The sequence below is a fragment of the Salvelinus sp. IW2-2015 genome, linkage group LG13 (genome assembly GCF_002910315.2).
Source record: "Salvelinus sp. IW2-2015 linkage group LG13, ASM291031v2, whole genome shotgun sequence".
NCBI classification, from domain to species: Eukaryota; Metazoa; Chordata; class Actinopteri; order Salmoniformes; family Salmonidae; genus Salvelinus; species Salvelinus sp. IW2-2015.
Genome location: NC_036853.1, coordinates 48,227,622 through 48,254,944, shown reverse-complemented (window position 1 = coordinate 48,254,944; position 27,323 = coordinate 48,227,622). Strand labels below are relative to the sequence as shown.

Genomic DNA, 27,323 nt, shown 5'->3' with positions numbered 1-27,323 from the left:
CCGCCCTCCAGGGCTCCTGACCCTGTGTAGGGATCAGATTGTGATTTTAACAGAAGTAGTAGCGTGAATTTTGGTTAGTGTTGATTGTTTTTGGTAGTTAGTATGAATTTGTTCATCTAAAACATATTTCGTTTTTTGTGTCATATTTTACTACATTAGGTGGCGGCAATACACTTTATGATTGTAGTCTGCTCATAAACCTCAAAGTAGAAGAAGAATCGTGAGCGAAATTGAACTAGCTAGTAGCTAATGGGAGCTAGCTATACTGAACAAAAATATGACCGTAACAATTTCTAAGATTTTGCTGAGTTACAGTTCATATAAGGAAATCAGTGAATTGAAATAAATAAATTAGGCCTTAATCTATGGATTTCACATGACTGGGCAGGGGCGCAGCCATGGGTGGGCATAGGCCCACCCACTTGGAAGCAATGGTCACCCATTGTGGAGCCAGGCCCAGCCAATCAGGATGAGTTTTTCCCCACAAAAGGGCTTTATTACAGACAGAAGTACTCCTTAGCACCCCGCCCTCCCCCCTCTGACGATCCAGCAGGTGAAGAAGCTGGATGTGGAGGTCCTGGGCTGGCGAGGTTACACATAGTCTGCGGTTGTAAGGCCGGTTGGACGTAATGCCAAAATCTCTAAAACAACGTAGAGAAATTAACATTCAATTCTCTGGACTTTTCTCAAAACAAACCCTGTGACTAGCTACTTCGTGTGCCTCATGCTAGCCTGCACAGACAAATATCACTCCAGAAATGTCAAAATTCTAGACCATTTCTCCCCTCCTGCAGCAGCTTTAGCTCATCTTGAGTAACAGAAAAATGCAGTAAAAACCAGCATGCTGCAAACATTCTAAAATGTTTTGTCACTGGTGCTTGTTTTTAGTCCTTTTAGTTGCTCCTACGGCACTAATCTGGTGAGCACCTTTGGAGCTCCGCCCAAGCAAGGCATTTGATTGGTTTGATGTGTTGCYAGGCGTCACTGATTTACACCGGGTTCTCACTCCTCTTTAGGCTGATTTCTGCCATGGAACTTCCCCAGGCTTCTCGTTTTAGGGAAGCCCGGTTCGCAACAAGGCTACATTCAAGGTAATGTCATTGCATTGCATTACGATGACCACCCTTTCCATGCATACAAAATTTTTGCACTTTTGGTAACTTGGCCTTTTGGTGACATGGGGGGGGGGGCATTCTTATGACATTGCCAGCAGTAAGATTAATTTGAGCTCGATTTCCAAAAAGACAAGTGCTGTAGCTTTCGAATGATATGTCACTTTCTATTTTCTGACTGAAATTGACGAAGTAGGTACCACTTAAGGATCTGAGGACCAAAACAATCTCTGAGTTTAACAGATTAAATGAAGACATGGCTGTCTCATGGTATGGTGGGGTATGCAAAACTTTGAGCACCTATCTCCTGAACGTTTTGAGATTCCGGTAAAAAAAGTAACTTTCTGACCCTTCTACCATGGGCAAGTATGGAAAGTGTCATTTAAATCAAAATGAGTGCAGTTAAAAAGGGATTGAAATCAAACGTAACGACCCTTTGATTACTTGACACTCTTTAATGGTTTGATAATTCAAAGGCATGATCCCACACTTAAGACAAAATGTATCAAGACCTGGGCCCGTATCCACAAAGAGTCTCAGAGTAGAAGCCCTGATCAAAGATCAGGTCCCCGCATGTCTACATAGTCTTATTCATTATGATCTAAAAAGCGAAACTGATCCTAGATCAGCACTCCTACTCTGAGAGGCTTTGTGGATACGGGCACTAACCTAGTACCATTCAGACAGTAGTTTAGTGGGCTCACCTCAGTGAGACTGTGTGTGGTCCTGTGCTGCTCCGTTGGTTCTTCTGTGGGTTCAGAAAGTGTATTCTGGTTTTCCTCCGTGACCATGGTCCGTTCAGGGTTCCCCAGACCCTCCTCATACCCCTTCTTCTCCTCCTCCTGCAATAGAGACATAATACAGATTACACACACATACAGTATACTCCTTTAGGTATGTACACATGCACACACAGATATAAACACAATTTCAACATGCAGGGTTTTTCCCCCCACGCAGCCTATGTCCAAACAGTAAAAAAAAAGTATATATAAAAAATAAACATGGATGAAAAAACATTTTCAGTGTGAACTGATAAAGATAAATGGACCTATATATTTTAATAAGATCATCATTAAGAACTAACAATCACCTAAATAAAAGCTAGACAGTCAGCGACCGCACCATTGACCATGCCCCCTGTCACATCCACCACATATGCCCCATTTTGATCCAGAAAAAAACCCTGACATGGAGTGTTTAGCCATCCCCACTACGTTTAAGTCCTATACTGTAGTTACAGAATGACTTCATTGTTGTTAAATCCATCATGGTGGACATAAATATGATGTGCGTAAAAAAACAAGTCCGCTATGCTAAGTCAAAAGTCATCAGACAAACCTAACTAAACTATTTTGACGTGTACAGTAGGTGTTTGTTAGTGTGTGGGTATGTGTAGGTATATTTAGTAAGTGTATATTGGTTATAAAGTGCTGTCGGTTATATGCAGAATAGGGTGAGATCCGATGTGATGTATACAAAAGAGAGTCAATGAAAATCTTAGAATGAAAGTCACATTTTTTGTTTATTAAACAAGCAAGTTTTATATTCACCAGATGAAAACACCACAACAAAAAATCTGCATGAACATGATAAACTGTATTAGTATACTCATTAAAAGTTTCTTGTGGGGAAAAAAACATTAAGTAGTTAAATGGAAGTAATGAAATAAACATTTGTTTACATCATATAGCCTACAAATACTAGTAATACTAGTACTACTAATAATACTAGTAATACTACTAGCACAAACACAATATGTAATAGACTTTTTAGGCTTATATACAGGGCTTTCAGAAAGTATTCATACCCTTTGACTCATTCCACATTTTGAGTTACAGCTCGAATTCAAAATACACCCCTGAGCCAATACTTCGTAGAAGCACTTTTGGCAGTGATTACAGCTGAGAGTCTTTCTTGGTAAGTCTCTAAGAGCTTTCCACACCTGGATTGTGCAACATTTGCCCATTATTCTTAAAAGAAAATCTACAAGCCCTGTCAAATTGGTTGTTGATCATTGCTAGACAATCATTTTCAGGTCTTGCCTCAGATTTTCAAGTAGATTTAAGTCAAAGCTGTAACTCGGCCACTCAGAAACATTCACTGTCGTCTTGGTAAGCAAATACAGTGTAGATCTGCCTTTGTGATTTAGGTTATTGTCCTGCTGAAAGGTGAATTAATCTCCCAGTGTCTGGTGGAAAGCAGACGGAACCAGGTTTTCCTCTAGGATTTTGCCTGTGCTTAGCTCCATTCCATTTTTTTTWATCCTGAAAAACTCCAGTCCTTAACAATTAAAAGCATACCATGATGCAGCCACCACTATGCTTGAAAATATGGAGAGTGGTACTCTGTAATGTATTGGATTGGATTTGCCCCAAACATAACACATTGTATTTATTCAGTACAAAAAGTGAATTGCTTTGCCACATTTCTTGCAGTATTACTTTAGTGCCTTGTTGCAAACAGGATGTGTGTTTGGAATATGTTTATTCTGTACAGGCTTCCTTCTTTTCACTCTGTTAATTAGATTAGTATTGTGGAGTAACTACAATGTTGTTGTGTCAGTGTTCTCCTATCACAGCCATTATCCTCTGTAACCGTTTTAAAGTCACTATTGGCCTCATGGTGAAATCCCTGAGCGGTTTCCTTCCTCTCCAGCAACTGAGTTAGGAAGGCCGCTTGTATCTTTGTTGTGACAGGGTGTATTGATACACCATCCAAAGTGTAACGAAAGGGATTTTCAATGTCTGATATTTATATTTTTACCCATCTACCAATAGGTGCCCTTCTTTGCGAGGCATTGAAAAACCTCCCTGGTCTTTGTGGTTTAATCTGTGTCTGAAATTCACTGCTTGACTGAGGGATAATTTTATGTGTGGGGTAAAGCGATGAGGTAGTCATTCACAAATCAAGTTAAACAGTATTATTGCACCAAAGTCCATGCAACTTATTATGTGACTTAAGCACATTTGTAGTCCTGGACTTATTTAGGCTTGCCATAAGAAATGGGTTGAATACTTATTGACTCAATACATTTCAGCTTTTCATTTGTAATTCATTTGTAAAACGTTTGAAAAACACAATTCCACTTTGAAATTATGGGGTATTGTATAGCCTAGTGACAAAAATATAAATGTAATACATTTTAAATTCAGGCTGTAACACAATATTGTATTATATGTCTTATACAGTTGAAGTCGGAAGTTTACATACACTTAGGTTGGAGTCATTAAAACACATTTTTCAACCACTCCACAAATTTCTTGTTAGCAAACTAAAGTTTTGGCAAGTCGGTTAGGACATCTACTTCGTGCATGACACATGTAATTCTTCCAACAATTGTTTACAGACAGATTAATTCACTGTATCACAATTCCAGTGGGTCAGAAGTTTACATACACCAAGTTGACTGTGCCTTTAAACAGCTTGGAAAATTCCAGAAAAAGATGCAATGGCTTTAGAAGCTTCTGATAGGCTAATTGACATAATTCGAGTCAATTGGAGGTGTAACTGTGGATGTATTTCAAGGCCTACCTTCAAACTCAGTGCCTCTTGTCTTGACATCATGGGAAAATCAAAAGAAATCAGCCAAGACCTCAGAAAAAAGACCTCCACAAGTCTGGTTCATCCTTGGGAGAAATTTCCAAARGCCTGAAGGTACCACGTTCATCTGTACAAACAATAGTATGCAAGTATAAACACCATGGGACCACGCAGCCGCTCAGGAAGAAGACGCGTTCTGTCTCCTAGAGATGAGCATGCTTTGGTGTGAAAAGTGCAAATCAATCCCAGAACAACAGCAAAGGACCTTGTGAAYATGCTGGAGGAAACAGGTACAAAAGTATCTATATCCACAGTAAAACGAGTCCTATATCGACATAACCTGAAAGGCCGCTCAGCAAGGAAGAAGCCACTGCTCCAAAACCGCCATAAAAAAGCCAGACTACTGTTTGCAACTGCACATGGGGACAAAGATCGTACTTTTTGGAGAAATGTCCTCTGGTCTGATGAAACAAAAATAGAACTGTTTGGCCATAATGACCATCGTTATGTTTGGAGGAAAAAGGGGGAGGCTTGCAAGCTGAAGAACACCATCCCAACCGTGAAGCACGGGGGTGGCAGCATCATCTTGTGGGGGTGCTTTGCTGCAGGAGGGACTGATGCACTTCACAAAATAGATGGCATCATGAGGATGGAAATATGTGGATATATTGAAGCAACATCTCAAGACATCAGTCAGGAAGTTAAAGCTTGATCGCAAATGGACAATGACCCCAAGCATACTTCCAAAGTTGTGGCAAAATGTCTTAAGGACAACAAAGTCAAAGTATGAGAGTGGCCATCAGAATTTATGAAATAAATAAAAGCTGAAATAAATAATTCTCTACTATTATTCTGACATTTCACATTCTTATAATAAATTGATGATCCTAACTGACCTAAGACAGGGAATTTTACTAGGATTAAATGTCAGGAATTGTGAAAAACTGAGTTTAAATGTATTTGGCTAAGGTGTATGTAAGCTTCCGACTTCAACTGTATATCACACAATGTCTGGGCCTTGCACTTCAACGATTGACCCACAACTGCTGCTTATTTTATGCATCTATGTCATCTTGCTGCGTCTACCTTTAATGCAGGGGTTGATCTTAGCATCAGAAGCTATCGAGTGGAATGGTTACTTCCTATGTTATAGTGGAATGGTTTTTCTGCTGGTGCATCTTGAGGTATCTCCTCTCCGAGAACCTCTTCCCACAGTGAGTACAGTCGAATGGCCTTTCTCCCGTGTGGACCTTCAGGTGCATCTTCAGCTGGTGCTGGCGGGAGAACCTCTTCTCGCACTGGGGGCAGCTGTAGGGTTTCTCCCCTGTGTGGACTCTCTGGTGCCTCTTCAGGCTGGACGATTGTGAAAAACTGGCCTGGCACAAGTGGCAGCCGAATGGTTTCTCCCCCGTGTGCATCCTTTGGTGGATCTCCACCTGTTTGCAGAAACGGAAGGCTTTCCCACAGAATGAACACAGGAAGCGCTTCTCTTTGCCACCGGATCTACTGATAGCATCACTACTACTGTCATTTGTCAATGGGCTTGTGTAGCCATTTAAAGTTGAAGCACTGGCATTGTCTGAGGTCTGGTTTAACATTAGGAGAGCGTGAGAAGGACGAAGGCCAGGGAGTGTCTGTGTTGTCGCAGGGTCCATGTTCCAGTTGATAGATCCTAAAGAAGGCAGGCTGAAGGCAGCGCCTGTTAGGGGGTTAACCTGAGGCGCCAAAGGTGTCTCTGAATCACAATTATAGGAGCAGGATGGAGTATCGCTAGCAGAGTTTGTGTCTGTTCTCTCCTGCCTCATATGGATACCTCCCAGTCCCCATGGACCAAATCTATGCCTCGCCCTGGTCTCAGCCAGTCTGTTGTCATGGAGACTAAATTTGGATGTTGTTTTGTGTTCGACTGTCTGTTTCTGGTAGTGGTTAACAGTGTTGTTCCCCAGTCCAGAGTTGAGGACGCTGTCCCATCCACTGACCTCCACTATGTCACCTCTGGTCCTGGCCTGCTCAGTGATGTTGTCCCCTGGGCCCTTGGCTGCACCGGTCTGGGTCTGGGAATCCAAAATGGTCGGCCAGTCTCCTCTGTTACCCTCCAGCCAACCACCTGCAGGAAGAGGTTACAAAATAGACTTTACAAACATGGCAGAGTTTTTTTGTTGTCAATTACCTGGTCAAGTTCATACATTATTTTATGAATTAAGAAAATATAGGAAAGAAAATAGCCATGCGCATCACTATTCCCAATGAAGATCTATTACTGTATGTAGGCAGGTAGCCTAGTGGTTAAGAGCATTGGGCCGACTAGTTGAAAAATCTGTCAATGTGCCCTTGAGCAAGGTACTTAACCCTAATTGCTCCCTGTAAAGTTGCTCTGGATAAGAGTGTCTACTAAATTACGAAAATGTAAATATGTATTTCTCCCTTACCTTGCTCCCCCATCTTTAGTCCACTCAGCAGATCAATGCTCGCTGGTCCGTCTTCTATTGTCTCCTCTTTGACCAGCAGCAGATCAGGCTTCCCATCCTCCATGTCTACTGACTGTAAGCGATACAGAGTGAGAGGATGTTGGATCAAGAAATCTGATATGAGCACCCTGCTATGGAGCATCTTCTGTTTGGGAAATGAGGGATTGCTATGAGTACTATGCAAACATGTTAGTTGATTTGATACTATGCAAACATATTGGTTGATTTAATTACTTGACACTCCTTAATGGTTTGATAATTCAAAGGCATGGTCTCACACTTAAAGGGCAACTCCACCACTTTTCAACCTCACTTTCATTATCTCCAGCAAAATACCAGTGTCAACACACTTTTAGTGTATGTGGATACCTGCTCGTAGAACATCCCTTTCCAAAATCATGGACATTAATATGGAGTTGGTCCCCCCTTTGCTACCATAACAGCCTCCGCTCTTCTGAGAAGGCTTTCCACTAGATGTTGGAACATTGCTGCAGGGACTTGCTTCCATTCAGCCACAAGAGCATTAGTGAGGTCGGGCACTGATGTTGGGCGATTAGGCCTGGCTCGCAGTCGGCGTTCCAATTCATCCCAAAGGTGTTAGATGAGGTTGAGGTCAGGCCTCTGTGCAGGCCTGTCAAGGTCTTCAACACCGATCTCTACAAAACATTTCTATATGGACCTCGCTTTGTGCATGGGAGCATTGTCATGCTGAAACAGGAAAGGGCCTTCCCCAAACTGTTTTCACAAAGGTGGAAGCACAAAATCGTCTAGAATGTCATTGTATGCTATAGCATTAAGATTTCCCTTCACTGGAACTAAGGGGCCTTGCACGAACCATGAAAAACAGCCCCAGACCATTATTCCTCATCCATCAAACTTAACAGTTGGCACTATGCAATGGGACAGGTAGAGTTCTCCTGGCGTCCGCCAAACCTAGATTCGTCCGTCGGACTGCCAGATGGTGAAACGTGATTCATCACTTAAGAGAACGCGTTTCCACTGCTCCAGAGTCTAATGGCGGCGAGCTTTACACCACTCCAGCCGACGCTTGGCATTGCGCATGGTGATCTTAAGCTTGTGTGCAGCTGCTCGACCATGGAAACCCATTAGGTATGTGAAAACGGCACATTTCTAATGTTAAGTAGAAAAAAATAAGGTAAAAGTATTCTATCCGATGACATAAAAAAAGTGATATTCAAACACTGAGATTCGCGGTGATGTAGGGAGCAAGAAAATACCCTCCCTTGGGCTAGAAACTCGGTGCAGGTTTTGAAAATTAATGTTTTTTACTTTTAATCCGTCACAGAGAAGCATTTTTTTAGGACCTTATCTTTTTAACCACAGTCTGTTTTCACATATGTAGACACTGGTTTGGTGCTGGAAATGATGATTATAAGATTGAAAAGTGGCAGAACTTACCTTTTAAGATGACATGAATCAAGACTGGGCCGTATGCACAAAGAGTCTCAGAGTAGGAGTACTGACCTTTGCATATGCAATGCATTCGGAAAGTATTCAAACCCCTTGACTTTTTCCACATTTTGTTACTTATTCTAAAATTGATTAAATAATTTTACACACAATCTACACATAATACCCCAATCTTCCAGAAGGACAACCATATCTGCAGCACTCCACCATTCAGGCCTCTATTGTAGAGTGTCCAGACGGAATCCACTCCTCAGTAAAAAGGCACATGACAGCCTGCTTGGAGTTTGATAAAAGGCACCTACAGTGAAGGACTCTCAGACCATGAGAAAAAATATTTTCTGATCTGATGAAACCAAGATTGAACTATTTGGTCTGAATGCCAAGCGTCACATCTGGAGGAAACCTTGCATCATCCCTACAGTGAAGCATGGTGGTGGCAGCATCATGCTGTGGGGATGTTTTTCAGAGCCTGGGACTTGGAGACTAGTCAGGATCGAGGGAAAGATGAATGGCGCAAAGTACAGAGAGATCCTTGATGAAAACCTGCTCCAGAGCGCTCAGGACKTCAGARMSGGGCGAAGGTTCACCTTCCAACAGTAAAACAACCCTAAGGACACAGCCAAGACAACGCAGGAGTGGTTTCGGGACAAGTCTCTGAATGTCCTTAAATGGCCCAGCCAGATCACGGACTTTAACCCGATTTAACATCTCTGGGGAGACCTGAAAACAGATATGCAGCGACAGTCCCGATCCAACCTGACAAAGCTTGAGAGGATCTGCAGAGAAGAATGGGAGAAACTCCCCAAATACAGGTGTGCCAAGCTTGTAGCGTCATACCCAAAGGTGCTTTAACAAAGTACTGAGTAAAGGGTCTGAATACTTATGTAAATGTGACATTTCAGCTCTGAATCTTTAATAKATTTGCAAAAATTTCGAAAATACTAATTTGCATTGTCATTATGGGGTGTTGTGTGTAGATTGATGACGGAAAAAATACTATTTCATCAATTTTAGAACAAGGCTGTAACGTAACAAAACGTGGAAAAAGTAAAGGGTTCTGAATACTTTACGAATGCACTGTAGACAGGTATGTGCCTTTCCAAATCATGTACAATCAATTGAATTTACCACAGGTGGACGCCATTCAAGTTGTAGAAACATCTCAAGGATGATCAATGGTAACACGATGCACCTGAGCTCAACTTCAAGTCTCATAGCAAAGGGTCTGAATACTTATGTACATTTAATTTAATTTAGCTAACATTTATAAAAACCTATTTTCACTTTGTTATTATGGGGTATTATGTGCCGATTGACGAGGGAAAAAATATTGTATCAATTTTAGCTACGTAGGCAGCTGAGTGAGCAGCAGCTACGTAAAAAAAATCCAGCACATGCACAGAAATCTCTGTATCAATAGGCAAGTCGGGTTCCAGAAAATCGGGAACAGTATATATTTTGGTTGTTGTAATTTTACCCCCTTTTCCTCCCCAATTTTGTTATAACTAATRGGTAGTTACGATCTTGTCTCATTACTGCAACTCCCCAACAGGCTCGGGAGAGGCGAAGGTCGAGTCATGCTTCCTCCGAAACATGACCCGCCAAGCCGCACTGCTTCTTAACACCTGCTCGCGTAACCTGGAAGCCAGCCGCACCGATGTGTCGGAGGAAACTGACAACTGAAGTCAGTTGGCCCGCCACAAGGAGTCGCTAGAGCGCGATGAGCCAAGTAAAGCCACCCGGCCAAACCCAGACGACACTGGGCCAATTGTGTGCTGCCCTATGGGACTCCTGGTCACGGCCGGATGTGACACAACCTGGGATCAAACCCCAGGCTGTCGTTATGCCTCAACACTGCGATGCAGTGCCTTAGACCGCTGTGCCACTCGGGAGGCTTTTAAAATGAAAAATTGGTGCACAATTTCAACTTAAAAATATGTTTTAACCTTTCTAGGACACACGTTCCGCTAGCGGAACCCCCCCACAAAACATTCCGCCTGTAAAAAGGCAGCGCGGCGAATTCAAAAAATATTTTCTTTCACACATTAACAAGTCCAATACAGCAAATGAAAGATAACCATCTTGTTAATCTACCCATCGTGTCAGATTTAAAAAATGCTTTACAGCGAAAACACAACATATGATTACGTTAGCCAAGTCCAAAAAACACACAGCCATTTTCCCAGCCAAAGATAGGAGTCATAAAAAACAGAAATAGAGATAAAATGAATCACTAACCTTTGATGATCTTCATCAGATGACACTCATAGGACATCGTGTTACACAATACATGTATGTTTTGTTCGATAATGTGCATATTTATATCCAAAAATCTTAGTTTACATTGGCGCCATTGTTCAGAAATGCCTCCAAAATATCCAGAGAAATTGCAGAGAGCCACATCTAATAACAGAAATAGTCATCATACACTTTGATGAAAGATACATGTTTTACATAGAATTAAAGATATACTTGTTCTTAATGCAACCGCTGTGTCAGACTTKAAAAAAACTTTACGGCAAAAGCACACCATGCAATAATCTGAGACGGCGCTCAGARATAAAAAACATTTCTCCGCCATGTTGGAGTCAACAGAAATACGAAATTACATCATAAATATTCCCTTACCTTTAATGATCTTCATCAGAATGCACTCCCAGGAATCCTAGTTCCACAAAAAAAAATTGTTTTGTTCAATAATGTCAATTATTTTTGTCCAAGTAGCTACTTTTGCTAGCGCGTTTAGTACACATATCCAAACGCTCGTGCAAGTCCCGCATAACGTCGGACGAAAACTTCAAAATGTTATATTACAGGTCGAATAAACTGGTCAAACTAAGTAGAGAATCAATCTTCAGGATGTTGTTATCATATATATCCAATAACGTTCCAACCGGAGCATTCCTTCGTGTCTGTAGAAGTAATGGAACGCAAGGCAATATCACCTGGAATGCGCGTGACCAGGAACTGGCAATCTGCCAGACCACTGACTCACTCCCCTCTCATCCGGCCCCACAACACAGTATAAGCTTCATTCAACGTTCTACAGACTGTTGACATCTAGTGGAATGCGTAGGAAGTGCAAACAGATCCATATCTTACTGGGATTTGAACAGGCGATGAGTTGAATATCGACCAGCCTCAGAATTTCCACTTCCTGTATGGAAGTTTGCCTGCCATATGAGTTCTGTTATACTCACAGACATAATTCAAACAGTTTTAGAAACTTCAGAGTGTTTTCTATCCAATAGTGATAATAATATGCATATATTAGCATCTGGGACAGAGTAGGAGGCAGTTCAATTTGGGCACGCTATTCATCCAAAGTGAAAATGCTGCCCCCTATCCCTAAAAAGTGAACCTGTCTAGGACTGGGGTTCTGCCCCTCGCCAACAGCCAATGAAATTGCAGGGCGCCAAATACAAATCAACAGAAATCTCATAAATCAAATTTCTCAAACATACAAGTATTAGGCACCATTTTAAAGATAAAATTCTCGTTAATCCAGCCACAGTGTCTGATTTCAAAAATGCTTTACAGCAAAAGCTCCACAAACGATTWTGTTAGGTCACCACCAAGCCCCAGAAAAACACAGCCATTTTTCCCGCCAAAGAGAGGAGTCACAAAAAGCACAAATAGAGATAAAATGAATCACTAACCTTTGATGATCTTCATCAGATGACACTCATAGGACTTCATATTACACAATACATGTATGTTTTGTTCGATAAAGTGCATATTTATATCAGAAAATCAAATTTTACATTGGCTCGTTACGTTCAGTAGTTCTAAAACATGCGGTGATTGTGCAGAGAGCCACATGAATTCACAGAAATACTCATTATAAATGTTGATGAAAATTCAAGTGTTATGCATGGAACTTTAGATACACTTCTCCTTAATGCAACCGCTGTGTCAGATTTCAAAAAAACTTTACGGAAAAAGCATAATCTGAGTACGGCGCTCAGAGCCCAAACGAGCCAAAATAAATATCCACCATGTTGCGCAGTCAACATTGGTCAAAAATAGCATAAATATTCACTTACCTTTGATGATCTTCATCAGAATGCACTCCCAGGAATCGCAGTTCCACAATAAATGTTTGTTTTGTTRGATAATGTCCATCATTTATGTCCAAATAGCTTCTTTTGTTAGGGAGTTTGGTAAACAAATCCAAACGCCCATTCAGGTCCAGTCGGACAAAAAGTTCAAAAAGTTATATTACAGGTCGAAGAAACTTGTCAAACTAAGTATAGAATCAATCTTTAGGATGTTTTATCATAAATATTCAATAAATGATCCAACCGGAGAATTCCATTGTCTGTAGAAAAGCAATGGAACGAGAGCTACCTCTCATGTGAAATGCGCATGACTGAGAACGAGGCTGCTGCCAGACCCCTTAGTCAAACAGCTCTAATTCGCTCCCACTTCACAGTAGAAGCCTGAAACAACGTTCTAAAGACGGTTGACATCTAGTGGAAGCCGTAGGAAGTGCAAAATAACCCATATCCCACTGTGTATTCGATAGGGGCTGAGTTCAAAAACTACAAACCTCAGATTTTCCACTTCCTGTTTGGATTTTTTCTCAGGTTTTTGCCTGCCATATGAGTTCTGTTATACTCACAGACATCATTCAAACAGTTTTAGAAACTTCAGAGTGTTTTATATCCAATACTAATAATAATATGCATATATTAGCATCTGGGACTGAGTAGGAGGCAGTTTACTCTGGGCATGCTATTCATTCAAATATGAAAATGCTGCCCCCTATCCCAAATAAGTTTTAAAAGCCACTCATTTCATGGAACGGCCCAGTTCACAGTTGGCTCACCTCAGTGAGACTGTGTGTGGTCCTGTGCTGCTCAGCTGGTTCCACTGTGGGTTCAGGAGGAGGTGTAGTCTGGTTGTCCTCCATGACCATGTTCTCCTCAGGGTTCCCCAGACCCTCCTCCTTCACCAGCAGCACCTCTGGACCCTCCTCCTCCTGGAAGAGAGAGGTGATACAGATTACACTCCTTAAGGTAATCTGTACACACAGATAATAAACACACTTTCAGCATGGATTGTTTACCCATCCCCAATACATTTGAGTTCTATAATGTAGCTACAGAATGACTTCATTGTTGTTAAACCCATCATAGTGGACATACATTTTATGTTGTGGATAAATATAAGTCAGCTATGCTAAGTCAAAAGTCATCAGACAAACCTGACTAAACTATTTTGACGTGTACAGTAGGTGTTTGTTAGTGTGTGGGTATGTGTAGGTGTTTGTTAGTGTGTGGGTATGTGTAAGTGTTTGTTAGTGTGTGGGTATGTGTAGATATTAGGGCTGTCAAACGATGACAATAATCAAGTTAATGGCATTAGTTACTCGCAATTAATCTGCTCAAATTTGGCCCCAAAGAAAGATTTTTCAATTTAAAAGTAGTGCATTGAGGTACAGGCGTACTATGCTTTGATTGTAAGGAACGGAAACACAAAATGATCTACGTCAAAATCTTTTAATAGCATTTCCACCATGAACAAAACACGTCACTAACATAGTTACAGCTATTAATGCTCCCAATGTTTGAGTATGCCTACTCCCTCTTATCAATGTTATTGAAGTGTAACACTTGTACACAGTACAGACACACACACTCCCTCTCTTACACACACAGTTAAGTACTGTTAAAGCTTCAGGCATTCTAGGAAAAAATAACTGTCTCTATGGATACAAAGAGCTTTTAAACTGATGAAAACATTGTAACCATCTGTACTGTTCKGATAACTTTACACACATAGTCCTACGCACACTGTACTAGTGCACATGACAATAAAACCGTGAAACTTGAAACACACATCCTCTCTCTCACACACACTCGTGCGTATGCAGCCTACCTTTGAAGCATCTCTGAGGAGCKAATTCCTTTTCAGTTCTTCCTGTGCCATCCAAATGTGTGCATAGCCTAGTCAGTGGTCAAGTTATCAGGTCGCTAGGTAACATGACTAGCTTGCTAAACAATGGTGTTTGTTATCAAACCAAAAAACAGCAGCTTGCGAGAAGTTTAAAACAGCCTGTGACATGCGCACCAATCTGCGGCAGAAAAAACAAAACAAACATAGCTCCAGTAATATTGGGTATAACTTTCACATGATTTTGGCTAGAGGCACACGGTCTTCAGCTATGCAAAGGTGCAAGCATTAACTGTAGCGGCGTTCCCTATTGTGTACTGCGCTTAAAATCGCCGGTGCGGAAACACATGCGCTTAAAAGGTTCKATGCGGTCAAGATATGGAAACGCAATTAACGGCATCCGAAAAATGTACGGCGATAAACATGTCACGCGTTAAATGATGGGCCTAGTAGGTATATTTAGTAAGTGTATATTGGTTATGAAGCACTGTTGAGATCATATGTGATGTATATTAAAGAGAATCTCAATGAAAGTCTTAGAATGAAAAGTCCCATTTTGTGTTTATTAAACATAAACAAGTTTGACATAAACCATATGAAAACCACACATACGCATGACCCAACTAAAAATCGACATTAACTTCTTGAACTGCATTTATTTTCTCATTAAAAGTGTCTTGCGAAAAAATTCAGTCGGTGAACGCAAGTAATCCAGGCATTTGTGAACATATATCCTACAGTGTACAAACATAATATGTAACACATTTTAGGCTTATAACACACAATGTCTGGATGCAATATTCTACCCAGCAATATTCAACACTGAAATCTGATACTCGTTATTCCAAATGTATCTGTGGATCTTTTCTGCTGACAACAATGACAATGTATACATTTGTCTTTAATGCAGGGTTTGATCTAAATGCAAGAAGCTACCGTGTGAAATGGTTTATTTCTATGTTATAGACTGGAATGATTTTTCTGCTGGTGTATTCTGAGGTAGCTCCTCTCCGAGAACCTCTTCCCGCAGTGCGTACAGGCAAACAGCGTTTCTCCCGTGTGGACCTTCAGGTGCATCTTCAGCTGGTGCTGGCGGGAGAACCTCTTCTCACACTGGGGGCAGCTGTAGGGTTTCTCCCCTGTGTGGACCCTCTGGTGCCTCTTCAGGTCACCAGCCTCAGCGAAGCGCATGTGACACTGTGTACAGCTGAAGGGTTTCACCCCTGTGTGGACTCTCTGGTGCCTCTTCAGGTTGCCAGCCTGGGCAAAGCGCATATGACACCGTGTACAGCTGAAGGGTTTTACCCCTGTGTGGACCCTCTGGTGGATCTCCACATTATGTGGGCAGCTGAAGGCTTTGTTACAGAACATGCAAAGGAATCGTTTCTCTTTACTATTGCCTGATGTAGCATCCTCTCTCTGAGCCTGGGCTCTAGTCCTGTCGTTTGAGTTCAATACCTGATCAAAAAAGACGCGGCCGTGTGAATCAGAAGGCCCCGTGGACACTGGGTCGCGATCTCTGAACGCATGTGAAGGGGAGTGGGTCGCAACATTTAGATTTGTCTCCAAGCTTTCCCTGTAATCTAAAAAGTCACTGGTGTTGCCCTGCGAGTGTCCTTCTCTTAAGTGAGTCTCATCTGCAATCCATGTCTGAGGAGAGTCGCGCTCAACTTTCACAATCACCTCATCTACGACCAGACCTTCCCCTTTCTTATCTAGGAACCCTTCAGAGTATACACTACTGCTGTACTGGTTCCAGTCCCCTCTCATTGGATTAGTCTGTGTATCTAAGCCCACAGGCATGTCACCTGATATCATCTGTGTCTCTGTAGCGTATGAACAGGTCGGATCATTGTCAGCCTGTAATGCATCACCTGAGTCCCGATTGGATAAAACTGTCCTCAGGTTACCGTAAAGTAAATACTCTGAGTGGAGAGCAGGAGGACAGCCCAGTCGCCCCAGCCCCGTTAAAGTCTCGGTGTCTGTCTCTGACTTGAGAACGGCGTTCTGGGTTCCACTGACCTCCGTGATGCTGCATCGGGTCCTGGGCTGCGCTGGGGCGGTGGTGGGGTCCTCCATAGCTACAGGGGGCACTCCAGCCGCTCCAGTCTGGATGTCTCTGCTGTGTCGTGGGTCCTCCTCTCCTTCAGACCTCTCCAGCTTGACCCCAGGACCTGCAGCCTCTGCATCTGCAGACTGACACAAAAAGAGAGGAGGTTATTGAATAACAATGTCATAGGGAAGTCTCACAAACTTCCCTATGGCAGATAAATGAGGATGTACATGTAAGCAAGTGAATAGCTGAGGGGAGCCTTTCTGAAATAAACTGGCCACATTTGATGTACTGTAGTTTTTATGCAACACTACTAAACTAACCTCTGTAATGATAACGTGCTGGGTTGAGGTTCCACTCCCCTCATCAACAGTGATTGGTTGGTCATCTCTCCATGTATGGTGTCCAATAGGCTTTACAAAGCTTCTGTAGCCTCCAGTGCGATGTCCTTCACCTGAGAGAGTGATTGGGTGAAAAGAGGTGGTTAGGTTAGGTACTGTCAATGCTCAACTGTATATTGTACACTAAGGTAACATTTATCATGACTTCTTGAAATACTATTTATTGATTGATGTATTATGTCCATTGCATCACATTGTTTTCATTGAGTAAATAGAAAATGCAGTAAATCAATAATCTGGTTAGAATATGATATTGTGTCTTTGCGCCAAGATAGCTAAGTAACCAGGGGAATTATTGCATACTATCCAAAAACTGACCAAGACTAAATTCTGAGTAACACATCTGAACACATGTACAGAGGGGAACGGGGCAACAGGCCGCGCATCCTCTGCCTTCTGCAAAATGTACCTCTTGTCATTCCTCTGTATCGGTCGAGGATCTTGACACTACTGGGACGAATGGCGAGGACGCGCTCTGGCATTGTCCTCTCAGCGCGCTCCCGTGCCATCTTCATTTCCAGTAGCTGTAGTTTCCTCCGCAATGCCCTGTTTTCTTTCTGGCTTTGAGTTATTTCCAAACGAAACACTGCATAGTCGTCGTCTACGAGTTTACAGATCTCTGCCACGGCTGCATTCGCTAGCACCTCCATTATAGAGGCTAATTGAGTGTGAAAAACCATACAGCTAGCCATTGTTAGCAGCTAGCGTTACCTAGATAACATCTATCAACTAAGTAGTCTCCAACACGAATTATACACTTTATAGGGTGAGTATGTGATGCTGTGCAGTTACTTTAGTCATATTTTTAAATCCAGGGTGTTAAACGTCTAAATAACAACAATAAAAACGCGAACGTAGAAATTGTTCATTGTCACTGTTGTTCACTTCCGTATACTTCTTCTTTACAGCGGTTGGCATCCAATATTTATGGTGCATTACCGCCACCAACTGTACGGGGATGAAAAAAGGAAACTCCATATTGTGAGAGTGGGAGATCAGTTTTGTTATTATCGCTCACTTCTTCAGTTCTTCAAACGTCCATAACTCCCTCCCCAGGCTCTGGGGCCTGAGAGGGTATCACTGCTCTTGACAGCACCTCGTGGAACTCCTCCACTGAGAATATTTTAGTCCCAGGAACCACTCTGCCGCATCCACAGTAATGCCCATCTTCCTTTACTTTCCCTCCACGTTAGCTGTGCCATTGATCACCATTGCCATAAAACCCACAAGTCCACCGTCTTTACATACAGCATATCTGGATCCTGCTGGTGGGAGGCCAACTCTGCAGCCTGCAGAGGCCTACCTGACAACATCGGACTTCCTACTATGTTTACCCTTCCTACCGTCTCCGCCTAGGAGACAGACTGAATTCCCTGATTTTGGCCACCTCCATCTCTTTCACCCTATTTGGGCATTCCAAGGATGTCGCCTCATGTTCTCTACCACAGTTGCAATACTTTATTCCTTTGCATTTCTCTTCTGCTATACAGTCTCCATCAAAGTGGTTTCCCCCACACGTCCCACATCTCGGCTCCTTCCGTCTGCAGACACTTTCTACATGTCCAAACATTTCACAACTGTTACACTGCAAAGGCCTGGATATAAAGGCTTTGACAGGATAATACACATATCCCAGCTGCACTCGGGTCAGGAGGGAGTCCACATAAAAAAACATAAGGACAGACAAACTCTTCTCCTTCTTGCCGTTAACCACACAATTCATCCAGCGTACATCAACCACTCCAGGAATTTACTTTAGCACATCAATATCAACTTATTATGCAACTCCAGAAATGACTCCTTTTAATAAGTGCCCTGCTCCGATTTAACTTTACCCAAAGCTTTCTCCACCACTTTGGATATCTTCGATGGGTTTACAGAGTTGGGTGTACATAGTTCCAGAAAACATACTCCTACCGAGATACGATGGGGAATTATCAACCCTAGKCAATTTTTCTTATTTTTCCATTTCTTTGGACAAATGACCATTCTTAATTTCCACTGCAAATTGATTCAAGCTCCACCATAGCAATAAACGCAAGAAACCCTACCTTACTAAAACTCATCCTCTCTGGATCGCTCTCTCTTCGGGCCTACTCACTGAGGGGCTCCCAGTCTAATCCCTCAACCTTGGGCTAACCGCTACTCTTCACTGCCTCAGCATAGGACACTTTCTGCCCCACTCAAACTCTGGCAATCTCAACCTGTCTCTCTCTCACAGGGCACTTCGGCTCCCCAGCTGCATGGGTGCCCACACACACAGTGCTTTCTCTATCATAACTTTACACTCCCTCTGACTATCCAAATGAGAAAAAAGTATATTTTACTTAAATATACTACAAATTCACATAATATGCTACAAATACAAGATGTATTTTTCTAGTATATCTTAAGTATACTACGTTTACTATCATTACACTTAATACACATTTTAAATGCATTGTTTTTCTGTCTTTAAGTATACTACACTGATTGTACAAAACATTAGGAACACCTTCCTAATATTGAGTTGCACCCCCTTTTGCCCTCAGAACAGCCTTAATCCGTCAAAGCATGGACCAGGCTGGTGACCTGAAAAGGCACCAGAGGGTCCACATAGGAGAGAAGCCGTCCGCCGGTACACACTGCGGGAAGAGGTTCTCAGAGAGGAGATACCTCAGGATACATCAGCAGAAAAACCATTCCACTCTATAACATAGAAGTAACCATTCAACTGGAGTGCTTCTGACATTTAAATGAAACCCTGCATTAAAGACAAAGATTCATTTTCATTGTTATCAGCAAAAAAATACTTTCAGATGCATTTGGAATACCGAGAGTAACAGATTTCAGTGTTGAATATTCCTGGGTAGAATATTGCATCCAGACATTATGTGATATACACTGAGTGTACAAAACATTAGGACCACCTATTGAGTTGCACCCACTTTTGCACTCAGCACAGCCTCAATTCATTGGGGCATGGACTCGAACAGGTGTCGAAAGCATTCCACCCATGTTGACTCCAATGCTTCCCACAGTTGTATCAAGTTGGCTGGATGTCCTTTGGGTGGTGGACCATTCTTGATACTCACAGGAAACATTTGAGAGCGAAAAACTCACATACACAATCCATGTCTCAATTGTCTCAATCCTTTAACCTGCCTTCTCCTCTTCATCTATACTGATTGAAGTGGATTTAACAAGTGACAATAAGGGATCATAGCTTTCACCTGAATTCACCTGGTCAGTCGATGTCATGGAAAGAGCAGGTGTTCCTAATGTTTTGTACACTCAGTGTATATGGGTCTTTCTATAAACTAGGGTACCAAGTCATTAATAACCATTTGCAATTTTTTTCATGTGGATACATTAAGATATAAAGGGGGAATATAGATACATTCAATATAATTCATGAGTTGAATCAAAACTTATGTTTAAACCCTTTTTCATGCTTAGTCTTCACAGATTTGGCAAAAAAACGAATCAAATTTTATTTGTCACATGCGCCAAATACAATACCTTACAGTGAAATGCTTACTTACAAGTCCTTAACCAACAATGCAGTTTTAAGAAAAATACCCCCAAAAATATAAATAAATGTAACAAATAATTAAGAGCAGCAGTAAAATAACAATAGCGAGTCTATATACAGGGGGTACCAGTACAGAGTGCGGGGGCACCAGTTAGTCGTGTGATATAAAACACCACCTTTCTTTCCTTACATTTATGATACTGTTGTTTGTTGTTATATCATATACTAAGCATTTAACCATTGAATTACACATTTACCTTGATTCTGTGAAATTCCTGGATAGCTGTCTGACTCTTTTGTATGAAGATCTTGGAAGTGTACTGTAACCTCAACATTTCAAATCAAATTTTATTGGTCACATACAAATGGTCAGCAGATGTTATTGAGAGTGCGGCAAAATGCTTGTGCTTTTAGTTCCGACAGTGCAGCAATATCTAACATGTAGTCTAACAATTCCACAACAACTACCTAATACACACAAATCTAAGTAAGGAATGGAATAAGAGTATATACATATAAATACATGGATGAGCAATGACAGAGCAGCATAGGCAAGATGCAATAGATGGTATAAAATACAGTATATACATATGAGATGAGTAATGCAAGATATGTAAACATTATTAAAGTGGTGTTATTAAAACTTCTTAAGGCTAGGGGGCAGTTTTTTCGTTTTTGGCTAATAAACGTACCCATTTGAAACTGCCTATTTCTCAGTCCCCGAAACTAGAATACGCATATAATTGTCAGATTAGGATAGAAAACACTCTGAAGTTTCCAAAACTGTCAAAATGTTGTCTGTGAGTTAAACAGAACTGATATTGCASGCTAAAACCTGAAGAAAATCCAATCAGGAAGTGCCCCTGTTTTTGAAACCTCTCTGTTCCTATGCCTCCCTATTGCCCATTTAAAGGGATATCAACCAGACTCCTTTTTCTATGGCTTCCCTAAGGTGTCAACAGCCTTTAGACATAGTTTCAGGCTTTTATTTTGAAGAATGAGCGTGAACGACCACATTGCGTAAGTGGATAGGTGGGGGCTCTCAGAGTGAGTTGTGCGCAAAAGGGAAAGGCAGCCATTGTTACTCCCGGTCCTAGTGAAAAGCCAACTGTCCCGGTTGATATATTATCGAATAGATATTTGAAAAACACCCTGAGGATGGATTATAAAAAAACGTTTGACATGTTTCTGTGGACATTATGGATATAATTTGGAATTTTTGTRTGCGTTGTCGTGACCGCTCTTTCCGGTGGATTCCTGGGCATAACGCACCAAACTAACGGAGGTATTTGGATATAAAAAATATCTTTATGGAACAAAAGGAACATTTGTTGTCTAACTGGGAGTCTCGTGAGTGAAAACATCCGAAGATCATCAAAGGTAAACGATTAATTTGAGATTGCTTTTCTGATTTTCGTGACCAAGTTACCTGATGCTAAGTGTACTTATTTATTAAAGTGGCCAATGATTTCAGGTTTGTATGTAGGCAGCAGCCTCTCTGTGTTAGTGATGGCTATTTAACAGTCTGATGGCCTTGAGATAGAAGCTGTTTTTCAGTCTCTTGGTCCCAGCTGTGATGCACCTGTACTGACCTCGCCTTCTGGATAGCGGGGTGAACAGGCAGTGGCTCGGGTGGTTGTTGTCCTTGATGATCTTTTTGGCCTTCCTGTGACATCAGTTGCCGTACCAGGTGGTGATACAGCCCAACAGGATGCTCTCAATTGTGCATCTGTAAAAGCTTGTGAGGGTTTAAAGTGACAAGCGGCTTCTTCACCACACAGTCTGTGTGGCTGGACCATTTCAGTTTGTCCGTGATGTGTACGCCGAGCAACTTAAAACTTTCCACCTTCTCCACTGCTGTCCCATCGATGTGGATAGGGGGGGTACTCCCTCTGCTGTTTCCTGAAGTCCACGATCATCTCCTTTGTTTTGTTGATGTTGAGTGAGAGGTTGTTTTCCTGACACCACACTCCGAGTGCCCTCACCTCCTCCTTGTAGGCTGTCTCGTCGTTGTTGGTAATCAAGCCTACTACTAATGTGTCGTCTACAAATTTGATGATTGAGTTGGAGGCTTGCATGGCCACGCAGTCATGGGTGAACAGGGAGTACAGGAGGGGGATGAGCATGCACCCTTGTGGGGCCCCAGTGTTGAGGATCAGCAGATTGGAGATGTTGTTTCCTACCTTCACCACCTGGGGYCGGCCGTCAGGAAGTCCAGGACCCAATTGCACAGGGCGGGGTTGAGACCCAGGTCCTCAAGCTTAATGATGAGCTTGGAGGATACTATGGTGTTGAATGCTGAGCTATAGTCAATAAACAGCATTCTTACATAGGTATTCCTCTTGTCCAGATGGGATAGGGCAGTGTGCAGTGTTATGGTGATTGCATCATCTCTGGACTTATTGGGGCATTAATGAAATTGAAGTGGGTCTAGGGTGACAGGTACAATGGAGGTGATATGATCCTTGACTAGCCTCTCAAAGCACTTCATGATGACAGAAGTGAGTGCTACGGGGCGATAGTCATTTAGTCAGTTACCTTTGCTTTCTTGGGTACTGGAACAATGGTTGCTACAGGGTGATGTTCAGTTACCTTTGCCTTCTTGGGTACTGGAACAATGGTGGCCATCTTGAAGCATGTGGGAACAGGAGACTGGGATAGGGAGATTGAATATGTACGTAAACACACCAGCCAGCTGGTCTGCGCATGCTCTGAGGACTAGTCTAGGGATGCCGTCTGGGCCGGCAGCCTTGCGAGGGTTAACCCGATTAAATGTCTTACTCACGTCGGCCACAGAGAAGGAGAGCCCACTGTCCTTGGTAGTGGGCCACGTTGTTGGCACTGTATTATCCTCAAAGCGGGCGAAGAAGGTGTTTAGTTTGTCTGGAAGCAATACGTCGCAGTGTCCGTGACATGGCTGGTTTTATTTTTGTAGTTTGTGATTGTCTGATTGCCACAAACATCTCACATCTGAGCCGTTGAATTGCGACTCCACTTTGTCTCTGTACTGACATTTCGCTTGTTTGATTGCCTTGCGGAGGGAATAACTACACTGTTTGTATTTGGCAATATTCCCAGTCACCTTTCCATGTTTATATTTGGTGGTTCGCGCTCTCAGTTTTGTGCGAATGCCGCCATCCATCCACGGTTTCTGGTTAGGGTAGGTTTTAATAGTCACAGTGGGTACTACAGCTCCTATGCACTTCCTTATAAACTCACTCACCGAATCAGCGTATATGTCAACATTATTCTCTGAGCCTACCCGGAACATGTCCCAGTCCGCGTGATCAAAACAATCTTGAAGCGTGGATTGGTCAGACCAGCATTCAATATTTCTTAGTACGGGTACATCCTGTTTGAGTTTCTGCCTATAGGGAGGAGCAAAATGGAGTCGTGGTCAAATTTGCCGAAAGGAGGGAGGGGGAGGGCCTTGATCCAGTGTCTTTCCAGCACAAAAACTACAGTCAATATGCTGATAGAATTTAGGTAGCCTTGTTCTCAAATTTTCTTTGTTAAAATCCCCAGCTAATGCAGCCTCAGGATACATGGTTTCCAGTTTGCATAAAGTCCAGTGAAGTTCCTTGAGGGCCAACGTGGTATCGGCTTGAGGGGGGTTATACACGGTTGTGACAATAACGGAGGATAATTCTCTTGGGAGATAATACGGTCTGCATTTGATAGTGAGGAATTATAGGTCAGGTAAACAAAAGGACTTGAGTTCCTGTATGTTGTTGCAATTACACCATGAGTCGTTAATCATGAAACATATACCCCCGCCCTTCTTTCCGGAGAGATGTTTATTCCTGTCGGCACGACGTACAGAGAATCCAGGTGGCTGTACCGACTCCGACAGCATATCCCGAGAGAGCCATGTTTCCGTGAAACAGAGTATGTTCAAATCCCTCATGTCTCTCTGGAAAGCAACCCTTGCTCTAATTTTGTCTACCTCGTTATCTAGAGACTGGACATTAGCGAGTAATATACTCAGAAGCGGTGGGTGGTGTGCGCGCCTCTGAAGTCTGACCAGCAGACCGCTCCGTCTGCCTCTTCTCCGGTGGTGTTGTTTTGGGTCAAATGCCCTGGGTGGTTCGGACAAAGGATCCACTTCGGGAAAGTCGTATTCCTGGTCGTAGTGCTGGTAAGTTGACGCCGCTCTGATATCTAATAGTTCTTCCCGGGTGTATGTAATAACACTTTAGATTTTCTTGGCTCACTATGTAAGAAATAATACATAAAATAAACGAAATACTGCAAAGTTTCCTAAGGACTAGAAGCGAGGCAGCCCTCTCTGTCGCGTCATTTTTGTATCTCTCTCTATGTTATAGTGTGAAAACAGTTGTCATGGGCAACAGTTTGTGATTGCAAAATCCAATGCTTTAAACAGAAATAGTAACTTTAATTTGATTACTAAAACTAAAATCGATACTGAAATTAATTGAGTTTTTCATGTTTGGTGTCTAGCTGTTTAGTTACTTGGGGACATTATTGTGCAACCTCCGCTGATTCCAATCTTCTAACTCCATTCTGTTAATCTATTATCTGTGAATTAATTGATTAATAGCTGCCCATGCTGTGCCACAGTACGAAGATAAGGTACGAAGATAAGGTACGATTTCTCAGTTTCTGCTTAAGATTTAGTGTGTTTTGACTTATTAATGAACTGCTGTTACTGTAAATGGTTAGCTGACTGATATATCAAAGCTGCCGAGCTAACCATTGGTAATCTTATTAAATGATGCTATATAGCCAGACTAGAGATATGCCCTAGCTATAGTTAGTCAGTGGTTGCACATCTAACTAGCTGGATTGAGGCAAGGGTGTGAATAATAGATGTAAATATATAATTTCACTGTTTACAGCAGGGCCTCCAGCTCCACAGACCTGTCTGGTCAGCCTGGTAGGGTGATGTGGGTGTGTCCAGCTTACACCTCTGCAAATCTGTGCGTGTATAGCAATGGAATTAAACATCCAACCAATGCATCAAGTGCCGTGCTGTAAGTCCACCACACACCCGAAGGGTTGTGGGGTCCTGTCCAGAAACAACCCCTAGCCCCTGTCCCTACACACTTGTGGAAATCTGAGAGAATTGGATAAGTGTAAGCAATACCGCCAAAATTCCCCCAAGCCTATCAGAGGGTAAGGTGGAGCTCTCACCATGTCACCACGCATCAATCGCTCTCAGACAAGTGTCTAGACTCTGGGCAGTAGGGGCTAGGGTGTGTTTCTGGACAGGCCATGGGTATTATGGTAGCTCAGTCAGTCTGGCACTGTCAAAAAATTATCATAGCTTCCTCTGTCCTTGAGAGAATCTCAATTGCATTTCCTTGATTCGTTGCATCCTCTCTCCTCGTCTCATTCTAAGAACCCATTGGATGAGAAGGTCAGAGGTCCCTCACCTCTCACCCTCTTATCCAATGGGGTTTGAGAAGGAGGTGAGGAGAGAGGACGTGAGGAATGAAGAAAATGCAATTGAGATATTCCCCTTGTTTCCTCCATTCCTCACCTCCCTCTCAAAGCACATTGGGGGAGAGGAGGCAAGGTTCCTCCCCTCGTGCTCCAATGCACTTTCATGAAGAGGCAAGGAGTGGAGGAAAGGACAGAGGAAGAAAGAATGTGATGTCTAGTTCACACACAGACTGCTTGAAGAGTTTACTGATTATAATGATGTCATTATTGGTTATTATTATTGTTAATGATTTTGTTGACAGAACCCATTGTATTGTATTACTGAATTAAATTATTATACCAACTAATAAAAAATATATAAAAATGCTGTTGATCTTTTTCATTCTTCTGGAATGTTTAGCTTGGCTATAAATGGTAGAGGAGTTGACTAAAGCACAAACAGACCTGCTACTAGGCATGACAAAGAAACATGCAGTGTCCATGTTTCATGTAACATTTCGAAMGACATGTAGATGTTTTGTTGTTGCTTTAAAGTTATGGTCTCATTGGGCCTATCTAGACTCTCATTCCTGTAACTACACGTAAAGCTGCAGGAAAATCCTGTTTAAATGTATATCAAACCATTTTGAAATTTTGACCCTGATGTCACACATTGGCTCCTTTATTTATAGAAAGACCCATATGTTCACTATCATCATACTTAAATTAAACACACTTATTAAAACACAATTTTATACGCTTTATAAATAATTTAGTATATTCATTCCAAATACACTTGGAGCTGTTAATGCAAAAAAGTATATCTAGGGGGGGGGGGGGGGGATCACAAAATATATTTAAGTATACTTTTAAAAGTATGTGCATTTTTTWAATATTCTGCAGCTGAAGTTTTGATTTATAATATGTTCCTCATATTTAAGCTATTCATGTTCATTTTCCAAATTAATAATTTATCACCATAATGTGAACAACCAAAGTGTGAAATCCCACTGGTGAACAGTTATCAAAAACATTACATGAAAATTGCCACTCCAGCCACAACTGCTTTGTAAATATCATCTTGTAACATTGGCTGAGAAGATTCCTTGGTCAGTAAAGGTAACCTTTACATGGCTAATTACAATAGCTAATGTGGTTAGCTTTTACTCTATTTGTAAAAGTATACTTGAAACACATTATAAATACACTTTATTTGTAAAGAAAATACAGGAATTCCATTTCATTTTTCATGCTAGTGTACTAATAATACAATGACATTGTTTGGTCATGTCACGCCCTGACCTTAGAGATCCTTTTATTTCTCTATTTGGTTAGGTCAGGGTGTGATTAGGGTGGGCATTCTAGTTTTTCGTTTCTATGTTGGCCTGGTATGGTTCCCAATCAGATGCAGCTGTTTATCTTTGTCTCTGATTGGGGATCATATTTAGGCAGCCTTTTCCCACCTGTTGTTTGTGGGATCTTGTTTTTGTGTAGTGCCTGTGAGCACTCCATTACTTC

General features: G+C 42.0%; 2 protein-coding genes across 2 annotated transcripts in view; both read right to left on the bottom strand.

Moving 5' to 3' along the window:
• The window catches only part of LOC111971305 (uncharacterized), a 124,910-nt gene that overhangs the window by 73,892 nt on the left and 23,695 nt on the right, over nucleotides 1-27,323 (bottom strand). The gene's annotated exons all lie outside the window — the stretch shown is intronic.
• Nucleotides 2,619-17,809, bottom strand: LOC139028605 (uncharacterized). Its single transcript, XM_070446437.1, has 6 exons — nucleotides 17,316-17,809; nucleotides 16,829-16,959; nucleotides 16,475-16,648; nucleotides 13,386-13,538; nucleotides 7,085-7,196; nucleotides 2,619-6,762 (listed from the first exon to the last, which is right to left on the bottom strand). The coding sequence occupies exons 1-6, from the start codon at nucleotides 17,596-17,598 to the stop codon at nucleotides 5,798-5,800; spliced, it is 1,818 nt and encodes a 605-aa protein (XP_070302538.1). The 5' UTR covers nucleotides 17,599-17,809; the 3' UTR covers nucleotides 2,619-5,797.

What these genes read in the sequence shown, in the direction of transcription:
- LOC139028605 (XM_070446437.1), bottom strand. Translation starts at nt 17,598, where the DNA reads ATGGCTAGCTGTATGGTTTTTCACACTCAATTAGCCTCTATAATGGAG. An exon ending in ATACAGAGGAATGACAAGAG is followed by an intron (nt 16,960 to 17,315) that starts GTACATTTTGCA and finishes TCACTCTCTCAG; the next exon opens with GTGAAGGACATCGCACTGGA. An exon ending in AGCACGTTATCATTACAGAG is followed by an intron (nt 16,649 to 16,828) that starts GTTAGTTTAGTA and finishes TTTTTGTGTCAG; the next exon opens with TCTGCAGATGCAGAGGCTGC.